Source organism: Giraffa tippelskirchi, chromosome 14 (assembly GCF_054371585.1).
Source record: "Giraffa tippelskirchi isolate mGirTip1 chromosome 14, T2T-mGirTip1v1.2.pri, whole genome shotgun sequence".
Classification (NCBI taxonomy): domain Eukaryota; kingdom Metazoa; phylum Chordata; class Mammalia; order Artiodactyla; family Giraffidae; genus Giraffa; species Giraffa tippelskirchi.
This window is the reverse complement of record NC_137288.1, coordinates 38,688,354-38,705,167: the sequence shown is the minus strand read 5'-3', so window position 1 is coordinate 38,705,167 and position 16,814 is coordinate 38,688,354. Positions and strand designations below refer to the sequence as shown.

Below are 16,814 nucleotides of genomic sequence, written 5' to 3'. Positions count from 1 at the left end.
ACCCACTCCAGTATTCTTGCTGGGAGAATTCCATGGACAGACGAGCCCAGTGAGCTACAGTCCATGGGGTTGCAAAGAGTCAGACATGACTGAGCAACTAACACTTTCACTTTCAAGGAATTATTATAGTAAAGAGCTAGACAAGTGCTGACTTTCAATAAATGTTAGTTTCTATTAATGTCAGTAATTGAAAATTTTTAATTATATTGTAAAATTATTTTCAAATAGACACAAAGCCAAGCTAGCTTCACTTTATATGATCCTTAGTTGATGTACAACTTATATGTAAACAATTTGGAATTAGCAAGTTTATTACTTGTCAAGACCAACAGCTTTAAATTAGGTTAGATCACTAGGAGGAAAGTTCCTCGAAGCTAATTCTAAGCAATATTTGCTACATCAGCTTCTCTTTCTTCTTCTGTCTCTTTCTTCTCTTTTTCTTTCAATTGTCCTAAAATGGGATTGACAATTTCCACTTGCTTCACAGATTAAAAAGAAATAAAGAAGCATTTCTTTAAAGTCATTCATTAATTCAGAATTTTTACCAAATTATGCTGGTCTTTTCCACAATCAGTCAAAACAAATGTAGTTTTTAAAATATGTGTTACAATTAGAAATGTTTATTCCATCCACAGATAAAGCTTATTTCAGTGCTGAAACTGTCTTAAGCAATTGCTAGTTTACTCCTTTTCTTACACCCAACATCAAGCTTAATTGGACACATGAAGGAGAAATTGAAACTTAAGCTTAATAAAACTGTAGGTTTATGGCAAGTAGGGAACATTACCTTTGTCATTAAAAAATACAATTTTCTGGGATAAACATTGGATCTGATGATAATAATAAAAATAACAAAAACAGTAACAATAGAATTCTTGTATTCTAACACAACAATGACAATAGAATCAGCTTAGCTTGACTGAAATGACATGGACTTTGATATCAGATAGATTAGAATGTGGGCTTCTCAGGTGGTGCAGGGGCCAAGAATCTGCCTGCCAATGCAGGAGACTCAATAGATGTGGGTTCAATCACTGGGTCAGGAAGATCCTCTGGAGTAAAAAATGGCAACCTGCTCCAGAATTCTTGCCTGGAAAATTCCATGGACAGAGGAGCCTGGTGGGCTATAGTCCATGGGGTTGCAAAGAATCAGACACAACTGAGCACACACGCACACAGACTAGGATGTAAGCCTGTCTCTATTATGTACTTTCAGGAATATCTTTATTCATTTATTCAGAAACTATGTATTGAATTCTAACCAAACATTAGCCATTGTGCCAGATTCTAGAGTGACAATGATGAACAAAGTCTGACAACAAAACTTACATCTATAAAATAGATACAATAGAGATAATACAGATATTATTATAAAATAGAGATAATACAGCTCATGGGGTCGCAAGACATAACTTAGCAACTGAACAACAACAACAATAATAGTAACTTGCTGAAACCAACAGCAAGTGTGGAGCCATTAAGTTGAATCAAATTACAAATACCTCTCCTCTCATGTTTAGCCAACAAACACAATTTACCAAAACTTCGAAGGACAAGAAGAAAGCAAATTTGGAATATCTGACAATGAAACAAAAGTTCTTCACTTTATTTATAATGAAAATCCATCCCCCACCTCCAATAGTGCCAAATTCTCCCTCCTATGAGTTGTCTGAACTGACAGTTGTGAGTCTGAGGATATGATGTTTTATCAGTAGGTGATTTCCTATACAAATGACAGACCAACCTACTCAAAGTCTGATGGTTTTGTCAGCCTATGAAAGGAAAAACAAGAACTGAAGATGAAAGACAGTAAAATAGCAAACAAAATATGGAGAAGTGTGCAACACATAGTCTAGAAATGTCTCCACATTGGCTTATAACACACTGCTGACCAACACATAACGTGATGTTTACTGTGTATGTTTCTCAACACATGGAACAGTTTTTCTCAAGCACTAATATTTACTCATAATGATTTGATTTAAAAACTGAGTCACAGACAAAAGACAATATGGGGGGTTATTGAATTGGTAGGAATTAAGACACTGAAATAAGTATTTATGCAAAGAGAAAATAGTTTTGTACTGTCCAACAATTATTAAGCTAAATGTATAAAATATTTATTTCATTTAAAACTTTGTTACAGATGCTCTTCAAAGAACTTGTACTGGTACAATTGTTATTAACCTTGAAAATGGTGGCTGGGAAACTGTGCGTCCAAATTTAAATGGAAGTACTACCAGTGGCCTTCCTCCCAGAAGTGTTCCCACTACTGGCTACACAACTGGTGTTGGTTATGGCATGCCTACTACAATTAGAGGTGCACCTAATGTTTATCAGCCAGTAGGAGATAATGTACATTTTGGTCCTGCTGGCATTGGACTACTCATCATGGGATTCTTGGTCCTAGGATGTAAGTATTTGAACAGTCCTTTTTTTATGTGCCCTTCCAAAAAAACTAGGGAGGCAATTAGTTTTCTGTCCCTTTGATGAAATATATTCTATACATTCTTATTTTGTGCAATTATCAAGAAATTTCTATGTTTGGTGTTGGGTTTATGACATGAAAAAATCAGTTTGATTTCTTAGAGTGCAGTGGAGGATAAAAACTATTTTGCGTTGAGTCTCAATGTAATAGGGAAGTACCATAACAGGCTTCCCTGGTGGCTCAGTTGGTTAAGAATTCTCCTGAAATGCAGGAGACTGCCTGAAAGGCAAGAGACTTGAGTTTGATCCCTGGGTGGGGAAGATTCCCTGGGGAAGGAAACAGCAACCCACTCTAGTATTCTGGCCTTGGAAATCCCATGGACAGAGGAGCCTGGTGGGCTATAGTCTATGGGGTTACAACAGTCGAACACAGCGACTAAACCACCACCAACCACCACCATAACAGACAGATTCAAATTGCTGTTTGAGTGAAGAAGACAGTAAGAAATGATTGAAACAATCAGAAAAGGCTACATAGAGCAAGTAAACTCTGCGTTGGGTTTTAACAGATGAATAGGAGCTAGTCTACTGGACAAGTAAAGGAGAACACAATATAAGAAGAAAAACAAAAATCCATGTGCACAATCCCAAAAGAATGAGAGTGCAAGCAACCGCAATAAAGGAATCCAGCAGAGAAGAAATAAAGGATGTGTCTGACAGTGTGATGAGAGTTGAGACTACAAACACAGGCAGGGGTTGACCTTGAGGGGACTTCATTTCACTTCAGTTCAGTTGCTCAGTTGCGTCCGACTCTTTGTGATCCCATGAAGTGCAGCACACCATGCTTCCCTGTCCATCACCAACTCCAGCAGCTTGCTCAAACTCATGTCCATCGAGTCGGTGATGCCATCCAACCATCTCATCCTCTATCATCCCTGTCTCTTCCTGCCTTCAATCTTTCCCAGCATCAGGGTCTTTTCCAGTGAGTCAGTTCTTCGCATCAGGTGGCCAGAGTATTGGAGCTTCAGCTTCAGCATCAATCCTTCCAATGAATATTCAAGACTGAGTTCCTTTAGGATTGACTGGTTTGATCTCCTTGAGAGTCCATGGGAAAGACTCTCAAGAGTCTTCTCCAACACCACAGTTCAAAAGCTATGCTAAAGCTGCACAGTCTAAGAAAAGGAGAGCCAAAGAGAAGAAGGGGTAAACTCCAGCTTCTAAATTCAATTGTCTGAATCTTTCCAAGGTTACCCAACTTTTCTGAGCCTTGCATTTTTTTTAGTATCTATTTTTTAATTTTTATTTTTTAAATTATGAAGGTATGATAACACATTTATAGGAGACTTGGAAAACACAGAACAAAGTTACACATAGTTCCACTATATATTACAATATTTTTAAGTAGATAAGTTAAGATTTTTATTTGGAGTTTCAATATTGAACTCTCTGGGCCTTGCTTTTTGCCTTCTGTGAAATAATAAGACTTACTTCACAACAACACTTTGATAATGAAAAAGAAGTATCATGCATGGGAGCATTTAGAAATAGACCATAGGCTTCCCTGGTGGCTCAGTGGTAAGGAATCTGCCTGCCAATGTAGGAGACATGGGTTCAAGCCCTGATCTGGGAAGATCTCACATGTTACCAAGACACTAAGCCTACACTCCACAGCTATTGAGCCTGTTCTCCAGTGCCTGGGAGCTTCAACTACTGAGTCCACAAGCCACAACTACTGAAGCCTGTGGGCCTAGAGCCCGTATTCAGCCACAAGAGAAACCACAGCAGTGAAAAGCCCACACACCACAACTAAAGAGTAGCCCCCAATTGCCACAAATGGAGAAAAGTCCATACATGGATCCATAAAAACCCAGCACAGTCAAAAATAATAGACAAATAATTAAGCAAATAAATTAATTAAAAATTTTTTAAAAAGAGAGAGATAGACCACATCCTATGGTCACTAAAGAGGATCTAGTCAAGGATCTAGATATGAGAATATAATGTTCAATGAATTCTCCAAGTGGTCTTTAACATTGCTTTAGAGGATGACAGAGTGGAGATGAGCCAAATGTTACAATCTCTGAGGAATATTTCTCCTTTAATACTTCTCTAAGTAATGATAGGGGGAAAAAAAAAACTCATCTGTTTTAATAGTATAATACCATCTGTAATCAGAATACTCTGTAACAAGTAAAAATTGACTGCAGTCTGAAGCTCACATTGATTTTGGTATCTCACCAATATTCAGCTTGTTTTCTGAATCAAGTGGAGCTAAATTAGGGATTCAAATTTAATCATAAGGGTAGGTTGTTTGTTTGGGTTTTTTTTTTGAAAAATAATTCTTTTTTTTTTTGAAATAAATTTATTTATTTTAGTTGGGGGCTAATTACTTTACAATATTGTAGTAGTTTTTGCCATACATTGACATGAATCAGTATGGTCCCACTGTTAATTCCAGTATTCCTGTCTTTTCCCCATCAGTGGTCCCGTTCTTGCTGATCTGTTGTGACTATGGAGGTGCCCCTGGCGGTGGGGCCGGCTTTGAGCCTGTTCCTGAATGTTCTGATGGAGCAATTCATTCGTGGGCAGTGGAAGGTGCACAGGCCGATCCTGGGGTAAGTGCTCACCAATAACAGGTGGCCCCTTCACAGTCTTTAAAACTCTTGAACCAAGACACAGGGAATCACTCACAGTCTGGACTGTTCTTTGTTCTGAGAGAGCCAAAAGGGAGAACGAAGAGAAATCAAAGGTGCATCAAAATTGGATGACAGTAACAAAGAAAGCCTTTCTCAATGAGGTTCACATTACTTTTAGTATTTTTTTTTAAATGTCTCAGATAATTCGAGAATAAGCCCACTGTATAATCATTGAAAAAAAAGAATCATTACAAATGGAAAAATGTTTCCTGTCCTTCAGGCTCTGACCAATGTTGGTGTACCATGCATACCAGGCACTAATGCAAATGTAATTGAGTACGTTGACAACTCAGGTAAGAAAATTTTTTTTAAAGTTTTAACAACGCAATTACTAAGAAGGAACTCTGTTCTCTGTCTTTGTATACCTTAGTGTTTCCCAACCATCTTATCTTTACAATTGTTCCTATCATTCTTTTTTAGATGACTGTGTCAGGCGAGTGTATTCTCCTCAGTTCTGTCTCGTCACAACAAAGATTTGAAGTGACAGACGTTAAAGCTCTCGGCGCGTCACAGCTCTCAGGTCTTGGAAGACAGTGTTATAGCTCTTAGACAAATCAGTGTTACAGCTCTGTGTTACAGCTCTATTTTATTTAGAAAATAGCAGGAGAATCCATCCTCCAGGCATGAGATGCGAAGCAGCGCGCGGGAGAGAGAAAGAGAGAGCCCTTTGGCTCCTCTTTTTATGTTTTCTCCTCCCCCTGGGCCTGCCCTATGTAAATTGGGCTAGCCAGGAGTGCTGTTTGTTCTACCTGAGGTCCTCACTCCGGTCCTTGGACCTTCCTTTGTTCTATTTTCAAGGGTTTTTCCCTTCCTTGTCTTTTAGCCACCACCATTTTGGACTCCTGTTTCCTATTCTAACCACCTAACATTTGCAAATTAAATGATAAAGAAAAACCTACAGTACTTATTATTCTTTTAAGCTGTATTTTTTTAAATCTTCCGTAATCATTAGAAAGTACACAGGAGATGATTGGGATTTCTGTAAATAGAGAAGTACAAAAGTCAATTTTGGTTGAGATTTTTTTGTTTAATAGAGCAATTATTATTTATTAAAAACTACTCATTTGACTTAAAAACAACCCTATTAAATAGATGTATGCTCATTTATTGAGGCTAGCCTCTGCCTCTACAATTCACAAAATCAGTCTAATAAAAAGAACAATTAATTTTAAAAACTCATCTTGCTTCAGGGTAAATAAATATTACCGATTCTGTTTTTTTCAGTCTTTTTCAAACTTGTGATCATGACCTTTCAGCTTTTAACTCTTCAAAATGGAATAGACATAGAATGTTTATAACTTACAGAACTGGACCACATTCAAAAGGCAGGAGATGCTAGTCTTTAAACATTTCTCCCCGAGGCATCCATTTTTGTTAATGACACCAACACCTTCCACCTCAAAAGCAGAAACTCATGACTCTCATAGCTTCCTATTCATTGACACCCAATCAGTTCTCAAGACTTGACAAATCTTCAAATCCACAAGGACTTATTTATGCATTTATTCCCTCATTAAGTCTACAAACCTTGAACAAAGCACAAAGAACAGCAACAGAATAAGAAGTACAAAGTGCTGTACCTAAACTCAAGAACTTTAAAATATGAAAGCCATAGGACTGTTCCATTGTCAACACTCTCTGTTCATGGCACTTGCATAGTCTGGGCCACCCTTTTATCTCATCTACCTGGAATACTATAACAGACCTCTACTCACCCCTCACATTCAAATGCAAATCCCAGAGTCTCCATGCAAACCTTTTCCCTCACCATAGCCATGGTCTCTTCTCTGAAAGCCTTGGAGTACCTGTGCTAGAGTCTAATATATATACACTGAGTATTCTCATACTTTTTCTTTAACTTTTAGAATTTGGGTATTTTCCTCCAATTTGAAATCAAACTCTCTAAGGTATAGTTGGGTTTTGTAACCTCTAGGGAGCCCCCTTATCCCACCGCAACATATAGTAACCTCTCAACAAATAATGGGTTTCCCTGGTGGCTCAGACAGTAAAAAAAAATCTGCCTGCAGTGTAGGAAACCCGGGTTCAATCCCTGAGTTGGGAAAATCCCTTGGAGAAGGTATGGCTACCCACTTCAGTAGTCTTGCCTAGAGAATTACATGGACAGAGGAGCCTGGTGGGCTACAGTCCATGGGGTCACAAAGAGTCGGACATGACTGACTGACTAACACATATAACATAAAACAAATAATTACTGAATTAACAAATTGGTTAATAATATTATTTTGAACTCAATATTATATTTATAATCTTCTTTCTTTATGTATTACCTTCATTTTATTTCTTTGCTCACTCACAACTGCATCCCTAAATGAAGAAATTATACACTACAGCAAGTTACTAATTTTTAGTTTACAGTATGCTAAAGAAAATATAGCTTACTGGATTTAAAATATAGTTTACTGGAAAGTAAAATTTAATTTTATCAACACTTTTAGGAGTTTACACAAATGAGTACGGTGGCAGAGAAATGCAAGATCTGGGAGGAGAAAGAACCACAGGATTTGAACTAACAGATGGAGTTAAAATGTCAGGAGGACCTGAGATATGTCAAGAATATTCTGGAACACTAAGAAGAAATTCTATGAGGGAATGTAGAGAAGGAGGGCTGAATATGAACTTCATGGAAAGTTACTTCTGCCAGGTAAGCTCTCTGTCCCCATGCCTTCTCTCCATCCTGCACCCACATCTTTACCCCACGCTCAGTAGCTCAGTCATGCCCAACTCTATGACCCTTTGGACTGTAACTCAGCAGGTTCCTCTGTCCAAGGGATTTTTCAGGCAAGAATACTGGAGTGGGTTGCCATTTCCTCCTACAGGGGATCTTCCTGACCCAGGGATTGAACCCATCTCCTGTGTCTCCTGCATTGCAGGTGGATTCTCCACCACTGAGCCATCAAGGAAACCCCATCTCTACCCCAGACCCCCACTGTTTTCAACGAGGGTATGGTGGGCATCTCCTAACTAGGTTCCCAGCCTCTGGTCTTTAGATATAGATGCTGGCAATCTATATTCCAGTTGAATAACATTTCTAAAACTCTAACTTGAGCACTTTACTCCCCTGCTTTAAAACAGCCAGTGGCTCCCAACTCTGTTTTGTCTGTGGAATGAAATCCAAAATTCCTTCACATAGCCATTAACCGACTGACCTCTGCCCTCACACCTCCAGTTACTCCTTACCAACAACCCCACTTGCCAAGTGCCTCTGCCTTATTCACACTGGTCCACTCCCCTCCATGTCTTTTGTCATGCTGTGCTTGTCCTGGAATGCTTCTATCTGATCATCTCTCTTACCAATCCCCTCATCTTTCAATCCACTTCAAACATCCCCACCTTTCTGAAATTGTTAACTGTTCATCCTCTCATCCAAAATAGGATTGATGTTTCTGTATGTGTATTTCTGTAGTACTTTGTACGTTTTATGGAACATTCTGTTGCTAAAATCTGTTAGTCACATGCCCACGTCCATACATGCTCTACATTATGTTGCTGGTACCTGGCTCAGTTTCAAGCACAGAGTAAAGGAGTAATGCAGTAAGAGTAAAGGAAATTTTAAAAAGGGGATATATATAAACACATATAACTGATTCCCTTTGCTATACAACTGAAACTAACAAAGCATTGTAAAGCACCAATACTCCAATAATTTTTTTTTTTTTTTAAAGTAGGCCCAAGAGCCATAGTACACTTTTAGGACATTCTAAGAACCAGAGAGAATTAATTTTGCTATCTCCAGGTAGAGACAGAATTGCCCTTAGCTATACTTCATAGGACACTTAAACCTTCAAAAATTTCTTACGTCTGAGACTGTCTCTTATACATTTGTGTCCTCATACATCCTGGCCTAAAACACCTTCATCAACTCTCCTAATAAGAAAAACAGTGAAAAAGTCCCTCAGTTGTGTCCGACTCTATTCAACCCCATGGGCTGTAGTCTGTCAGGCTCCTCTGTCCATGGGATTTTCCAGGCAAGAATAGTGGAGTGGTTGCCATTTCCTTCTCCAGGGAATCTTCCCGACCCAGGGATTGAACCCAGTGGCTGATATTTTGAACTGAAATACCAGTAAATATCTTACAAATATTAGCAAATAATAAGAGGACTGTTGCTGAAATCCATAGGCAGACTTCTTATCCATGTCCCTACACATGAATATTGATTTCATGAAAAGTACAATTTCTGCCTCAAAACTTTTGCACTTGTAGCTTCTTCTGTCCAGAACCCTCTCTCTCTGCTTTACTCCCAGTGACTTTACTCCAGTTTCTGAACAAACATCACTTTATGAGATGCTTTCCCTGACCACTCTGTCTGAAAGAGAAACCCCATCCTCTCTATTCCTTTACCCTGCACCTTCTGACAGATACCTTTATGTGTTATTTTCTGGCTCATCCTACTGAAATGTAAATCCTGTGAGAAAGGGACTTTACCCGGTTTTGCTCATTACTTTATTGCCAACTTCCTAATCAAGTGTCTGGCAAACAGTAAGGACTCAAAACATAATTTTGAATTGAAATAGCACAATGAGTTGGTTTGCTAGGTGTTTCTGTTTAACCTGAAAGTTTGCAATCCAATATTACAGACAAGTGAGACGAAATAAAAGCACACACGTCTGTGGGCTTTCACTTTGACTTGACAGAGGTTCCATTTTTAAGAATTGTCTTTGGTCACCTTTGAATTTGAACTTCAAAGTGGCACAGACCCAGAGGCAAATTCTCCTCTTATCTTGCTCTAAAAACCACTTTGAAATAAATCACTATATTCACTTCATCTGAAGGAAGACAAGTGCAATCCCGAATGAACCCAAATCAACTATAAACTGCGTCTTTTAAACAAATCCAAAAAATACACAATTCTGGCATACTTTAAGTTCTGTGTTTTCAACTATGTCCTTCTAACTTGGTTGCAAAATAATTCATGTGATTCTTTTCGTGCTTTTGTGTCCAAAGTGCACCAACATGAAAAAGTCCATCTAAATATAGATCAAAATATATTATCAAAATCATGGTTAAAGTAATTTCTAACCAAACTCTTTCAAGTAATTATACAATGACTTCTAAAGAGTCTGTGGAGAAGGAAATGGCAACCCTCTCCAGTATTCTTGCCTGAAAAATCCCATGGAGAGAGAAGCCTGGTGGGCTACAGTTCGTGGGGTCGCAAAGAGTCAGACACAACTTAGCAACTAAACAACAAGGGTCTCTGGAAGATGTTAGAATTTTGTTTTACATGTAGTTTTCTGGTAAAGCTCTGGAAGAAGAAATAATGATAAAGACCTCTATTACCGTTAAACATGTATTCATCATTCTATTTTCTCTCTCTTCTACAAATTCAGAAAGCATATGCTTATGCAGATGAAGACGAAGGACGCCCATCCAATGACTGTCTGCTCATCTATGATATTGAAGGTGTAGGCTCCCCTGCAGGCTCTGTGGGCTGTTGTAGCTTCATTGGAGAAGACTTGGATGACAGCTTCTTGGACACACTGGGGCCGAAATTTAAGAAGTTGGCAGACATCAGCCTGGGAAAAGACGTTGAACCATTTCCAGACTCTGATCCGTCTTGGCCACCTGACAGCACTGAGCCAGTCTGCCCTCCGCAGGGGACAGAGCCCACTGGTAGTGGACACCCACCCATCTCCCCACGTTTTGGCACCACCACCGTCATCTCTGAGAACACCTACCCCTCGGGACCTGGGGTACAGCATCCTACGCCGATTCCTGATCCTCTGGGCTATGGTAATGTTACCGTGACCGAGTCTTACACCTCCTCGGGCACTCTGAAGCCCTCTGTCCACATTCACGATAACCGACACGCATCAAACGTGGTGGTGACAGAGCGGGTAGTCGGTCCAATCTCCGGTGCCGACTTGCAGGGGATGTTAGAGATGCCTGACTTGAGAGACGGGTCAAACGTTATAGTGACAGAAAGGGTAATAGCACCAAGTTCAAGTCTGCCCACCACTCTGACCATCCCTGATCCTAGGCAGTCTTCCAATGTAGTAGTGACGGAAAGAGTGATCCAGCCAACTTCCGGCATAGTGGGCAATCTGAGCATGCACCCTGAGTTATCGAACACCCACAACGTGATTGTGACAGAGAGGGTAGTTTCCGGCTCTGCCATCACTGGCAGCAGTGGCCTGCTGGGCAGTGCTGGTGGAGGAAGTGGTGGCGGCATCGGGCTGGGCAGCCTAGGAGGTGGCGGGGGCATGAGTAGCAGCCTAGGGGGCACAGCCACCATCGGCCACTTGAGAGGTTCCTCTGAGCATCACTTTAGCAACACCCTCGGTTCCGCCTCCCCTACCACAACCCGGAGTCGAATCACAAAGTACAGTACAGTTCAATATACCAAGTAGCCAGGGACCACAGCACGCTTTTTTCGCCATCATTGTGATTTAGGTTTAATTCCCATCACCACAAAACTAACAATGTGATTTAGGATGCACAACCACGTGCTAAGAAAATTGTGGCACAAGGTGAGTGAGACACCACAGTGAGAAAAATCGATGGAAACAGTGCTGTTGAGCAAGAGCTCTCCTGAGCCTTTATAACTTTTTTTTGTATATTAATACTAAGGCAATCATGACCATGAACTAAAACTTGAGACAGGGGCTTCTTTGTGCCTGTAGGTCTTCTGCGCTTTTGTGTGGCCTCTAGTGTATCTCCAGCACGTGGAACAAAACACTGACCTTAAGATGGCAATGGTCATCATTCTCCTTGCTTGGTTTTGAAATTTCATATAGCTCAGACAATATTTAAAAAAAACTAAACATGCAATATACACTCAAGTATGCGGGAAGCATTTGTAATGTGCCCCAAATGCCTGATCTGGTCAGTGTCACAGATGATATAAATAAAAACTCAACCACATATTTAGACTGGGGTTAACCACTAAAGAGGGCTTCCCTCATAGCTCAGTGGGTGAAGAATCTGCCTGCAATGCAGGAGATCCAGGCTCGATCCTGGCTCAGGAAGATCCCCCGGAGAAGGGAATGGCAACCCACTCCAGTATTCTTGCCTGGAAAAATCCCATGGACAGAGAAGACTGCTGCGCTACAGCCCATGGGGTCTTAAAGAGTCGGACACAACTGAGCTACTAACACTTTCACTTTCACTTTAACCATTAAAGAATAAAAACCTGGCTACACAGCCAAGTCCACAAGCGACCAACCACTCCCACCTTAATAACGGCACTAGATGAAACAAACCTCAAATTACAAAATGTTTCCTGGGAGGGAAATTCCCTAAGAGAGTGGCAACAGAGTGAGACTGACTAGGGGTGAACTGGCGCTGTGCGAGCCTGGATCCTGCGCTGGAGCTTCAGCTACAATTCCTATGGAGTCAAGGACTTCTCTGATTCTAGTTTGTGTTTAGTGGTAGATGCAATAGTGATGAATATTGTATACTGGTGAGGTTGCAGGGTATCACACTCATTTCTCCCTTTACCACTGTGACTCTGACCTAATAAAAGAGAACCTACCAGGTGTACTTCTCAGACTGAAGCAAGTAACACCTGACACAGTTGTCATCACTAGTGGTAAATTATCTTCCAAAGAAGCAGATGGGAACCGCAATGCATTTTCAGATTGTGTTTTTAGTGTTATTCCTTTATATTCCAGCTCTTTATTACACATTTTCTGAGTTAAAAGACTTGGGAGGAGCTGTGAGAAAAAGCCTGCAATATAGTTATGCTTTGGGGAGATTATTTGAAGGGGATCTGAAAATATTGTTCTTAGAAAACGTAAAATGTTTAATGGGAGGAGCTGGAATGTTTCAGTAAATTAATACCGTACTATTGGTTTTAACTGTTCCGTACTTTTTAAAACAACCCTCTGCTGCTATTTTGAAGAGATCAACTAGGAACTTTTAACAGAGTTGATGATATTGTGTTAACATAAGTGAAGTTGTACCAGACAAACCATTTTCTTATTCTATTCCACCCTCAAACTGAATTTTCTCACTAGCCTAAATTTTACATTTCTGATTTGTCATAAGCTCTTGGATTGATTATCTATGCTCCAATTTATAAATAGTTTCCAAATTATATATTATGATATATTTTTATAACTTCAAAATTTTAGTAATGTGCTATTTACGGTAAGTCATTTCTGTGAATTTGCTATATAGTGTTACCTGGTTAAAAATCTCTAAATAGAATCAAAGCATTCTTAGAGGCAAATTTACTATTGTATGGTAGAGGCATTTTTTTTCTCTTTTCTAAATTCAATGTTAATATGTGCTCACTAATGTGAAACTAGATATGACAAAAATCTTTTAAGGATTAGTCTTACCAGAGTATTATAAGATCAAAGAATAGATATTGGACTTTCAACACTTACCAAAGGGGGATTGTGAGTGAATTATTTTACCCAGAGCTATTTTGCTCTGTGTTACAGCAAATGATATCAATATTTTCAAATTCACAATATACATCTTATGTTGACTCTGTAGACTATGTAAAATTTTGATAGTCTTTAGCATGTCAAAATGCAGAGGTGTAAATAAAATCATTCACAGGGAGTCTTTATTTTATTTCTCTCATTTAGAGGTTCCATTAATAATGGGTAATCTTTCCAGAAATAAAGCATACTTGAGTATGCCTGGATCCAGGAGTTTGAAGAAATAAAAATAATTATTAATTAATTGCTAGTATTTGTCACTTTGATATGACATATCATACAGAAGTGTTTTCTTAAGACTCCTGATATCTTCCAGAGGCATTTTTTAGATAATCTAACAAATGCCAGAGTGACTATCCTTAATAACTATTGTTATTAAGATCCATTAGTTACATAAAATCATGGGAGATACAAGAGAAAAATGGCAGTATTAGTCATCAATCTTCCTAAGAAGATAATTTCAAAATAAATTTTTTTTTCAGGATTACACATTGATGCTCTAATTCTTTATCCCTAAATTTTAAAATTACCTTTTTAAGACAGCAACCATTCTAAGTCATTTAAAGGCATGTAATTTTTAAAAAATGATCAGCCTTTAGGAAGAATTTAATCTTTCTCTTTAGATGCTTTACTCTAATTCATATACCTTATATCATTCCATAGATGTAAAGATATGAAAATATCTTTATAAGTGACTAGTTATATTTCAAACCCATATTGCAAGCTGAGTCTCAGGTCAGCTTGCTCCTAACAAAAGAGAAGGAAGAAAGAGTTATTTATATGTTACATATATATAGTTTGAAAATAAAGTGTTTAATATTTACAAAACATCCTACTCTCCAACGATATAGTCCTCAGGGATAAAAATTAGTGTACTACAAATACTTTATTATTTAATATCAATCAAAATACCATTTTGAGCTAATTTTGACATTGATTTTCAAATGTATCTGCTAGGTAGTATTAGCTTGCCTGATATAATGATATTTGCACTGAAAAATTTATAGAAAAAATATCTATTTGGGGTTATTTATAGGCCTCCATCTGGACATCTGGTCTACATTTTTGTATACAGTTTTTAGCCTCACAATCTTTATTCAATGTACTATTCTGACACAATTTTAATTATATAGCTTCAAAAATTACATATTCACTCTGGATGTTTCCAGTTGCTACATACACAATTTATTTCTAAGTTTATACCAATATTTGAATGTTAGTCAGAGTATAACATATATGACAGCCTTTGACTTTAGCAGGAGCTTAAAGATGTAATCTTGGCTAAAACGGCCCTCACTTTTTCAGAAAAACATATGAAACCCAGAGCAAACGTTTGAAGGTACTGCCACATTTCCTCATGACTATTTAATCAATTCTAACTTTTGAGGGACTCCTGGTGTTTGTAAGACTTATTTCACATTGTATTAGAATATACGGGTCTATGAAAGAGAATTTGTCTTCCAGTTCTAAGTTATTCAAGTCATGTTAGGATGAAAGCATAAGTGGATCAATCTATTCTCCATCAAATAATTTTAAAACAATGAATAAGCTATCGTTTAGTTGTCTATATTCCTCCATTTTGTTATATTTGAATTACTAAACACTTTATCATCAAGCTGTTCTTGGTCTAACTTTTTTTTCTTTCACTATTTTACAACTAGTTTTAAACTCTAATATTCATCTTGGGTGATGTTTACAACAAGGTGCTTTTCTTCCATTTTCAGTATAAATATTTTGGGATTATTTGGGTCCTAATTCCTTGCATGGTCATCTGTTGGCTATTTTAAGTTGGTTTGTAATTTCTAAAGAGTTATGTTTACAGCAATAAAATGATTGATATGCCTTCATTATCTTTTCTGAATTTCAAGGTGGGGATGGGTTTCAACATATAAAGAATAATTAGGAGTTATCAAATCTAGTTATAATTTGCAGTCTATATAAGGGAAGAAATCATTTTATTTTCACGCTGTTAAAATTTTTTATTTTTCATTTCCTAATTCATTTCTTCTCATGTTTACCAAGGAACCCTCTGTCTAGAATGCTACTCAGTTACGTCAGAACACAGTCTTAAGCAACCTCATGTAAATAAGTTAATGATCAATAACTTGCTTTTTAAGCTTTTATTTGATACTTTTAGCATCTTTATGTTTTCACCTTTTTCTCTTTCATACTCTGATATTTTTTTGTTACACCAACATTTTATATCTTTTAAGTGGATTTTATTTACTTTTAAAATCATACCTTTATTATCATATCATCATCTTTATTGGGGTACATCTCCTTTTTGCTCTCCAATGCCTCTTTCAGAACATTATCATTTTCATCATTATCATCTTCCCCTTTTCAGACGTATGGGATCTGCTTATCTCCCCCTCCCTCTCCTCTCCTTGTGCTATTTTACTGACCTCTTTATAACATTCCCACTTTTACTGAAGACTCTTGTACTCTGGCCCATTGTCTTCTGTGGCTTCTCCAACTCCATGGATGAGGCACTCGGTACCCCACATCCTCAGCTCCTACACCTCCATTCCCCCAGTTTCCTCAGTTATTTGCTTCCTCATCATAACCCAGCATGGCAAGACCTCAAATGCCTCTTACAATTTCTCCTTATCCTTCCAGCTCACTTGCTGACAAATTCCGATTGTTGCAATTCCTCCACTTCATTACTCTTTGGATTCCCACCACTTTCTCAGCATCTGTCAGCTTCACTTCCCTCCTTGCCTAATCAAACTTCTTGAGTTCAATTACTGTCACCACTTGGAGCATACCTTTGACCACCTTGCCCTGACCCTCTTCCTTTCATATCCCAAATCGTTCACCCCCACATCTTTGTCTGCACACAAACAGCTAAACAAATGATTCAAGTGAGTTGACTTTTTTCATTTTAAATACTCGATTTCAAATCTCATATTAACAGCAAATGCTTCCCTAATCCTATCTGATTCTTTGATAGACTTCCCATCTCATTACACTAGATTATTATTTCATACCTGCTCTGTCCTCAACATTCTCACACCTCCTCCTCCCTCCTTATTCTCAGTTGATGAGCTAACTCTATTGTTCATGAGAAAATAAAAATCATCAATCTCAAATCCACTCATCTTTCTCTAAAAACCTACACAGCCACCCACATTTATACCCATATTCTCCCCTTGCTGTATTACAATGGAGTTAGTGTCCTACTCATGGAAAAAGACAATTCCCCATCTGAACTCAATGACTTTGCTCCTTCCCTAATAGTCTCTTTCCTATTCTCTCTGTTTCTCCCCACCCCCAGAACTTT

The 16,814-nt window shown here is 38.3% G+C and overlaps 1 protein-coding gene across 1 annotated transcript in view; it reads left to right on the top strand.

Moving 5' to 3' along the window:
- Nucleotides 1-11,488, top strand: part of DSG1 (desmoglein 1) — a 38,283-nt gene extending 26,795 nt beyond the window's left edge. Inside the window, exons 11-15 of the mRNA XM_081562642.1 lie at nt 2,147-2,413; nt 4,909-5,042; nt 5,344-5,416; nt 7,580-7,785; nt 10,469-11,488. Of these exons, the coding sequence (XP_081418768.1) occupies nt 2,147-2,413; nt 4,909-5,042; nt 5,344-5,416; nt 7,580-7,785; nt 10,469-11,488 (1,700 nt within the window). The remainder of the gene's footprint in view (nt 1-2,146; nt 2,414-4,908; nt 5,043-5,343; nt 5,417-7,579; nt 7,786-10,468) is intronic.
- Nucleotides 11,489-16,814: the final 5,326 nt, after the last annotated feature.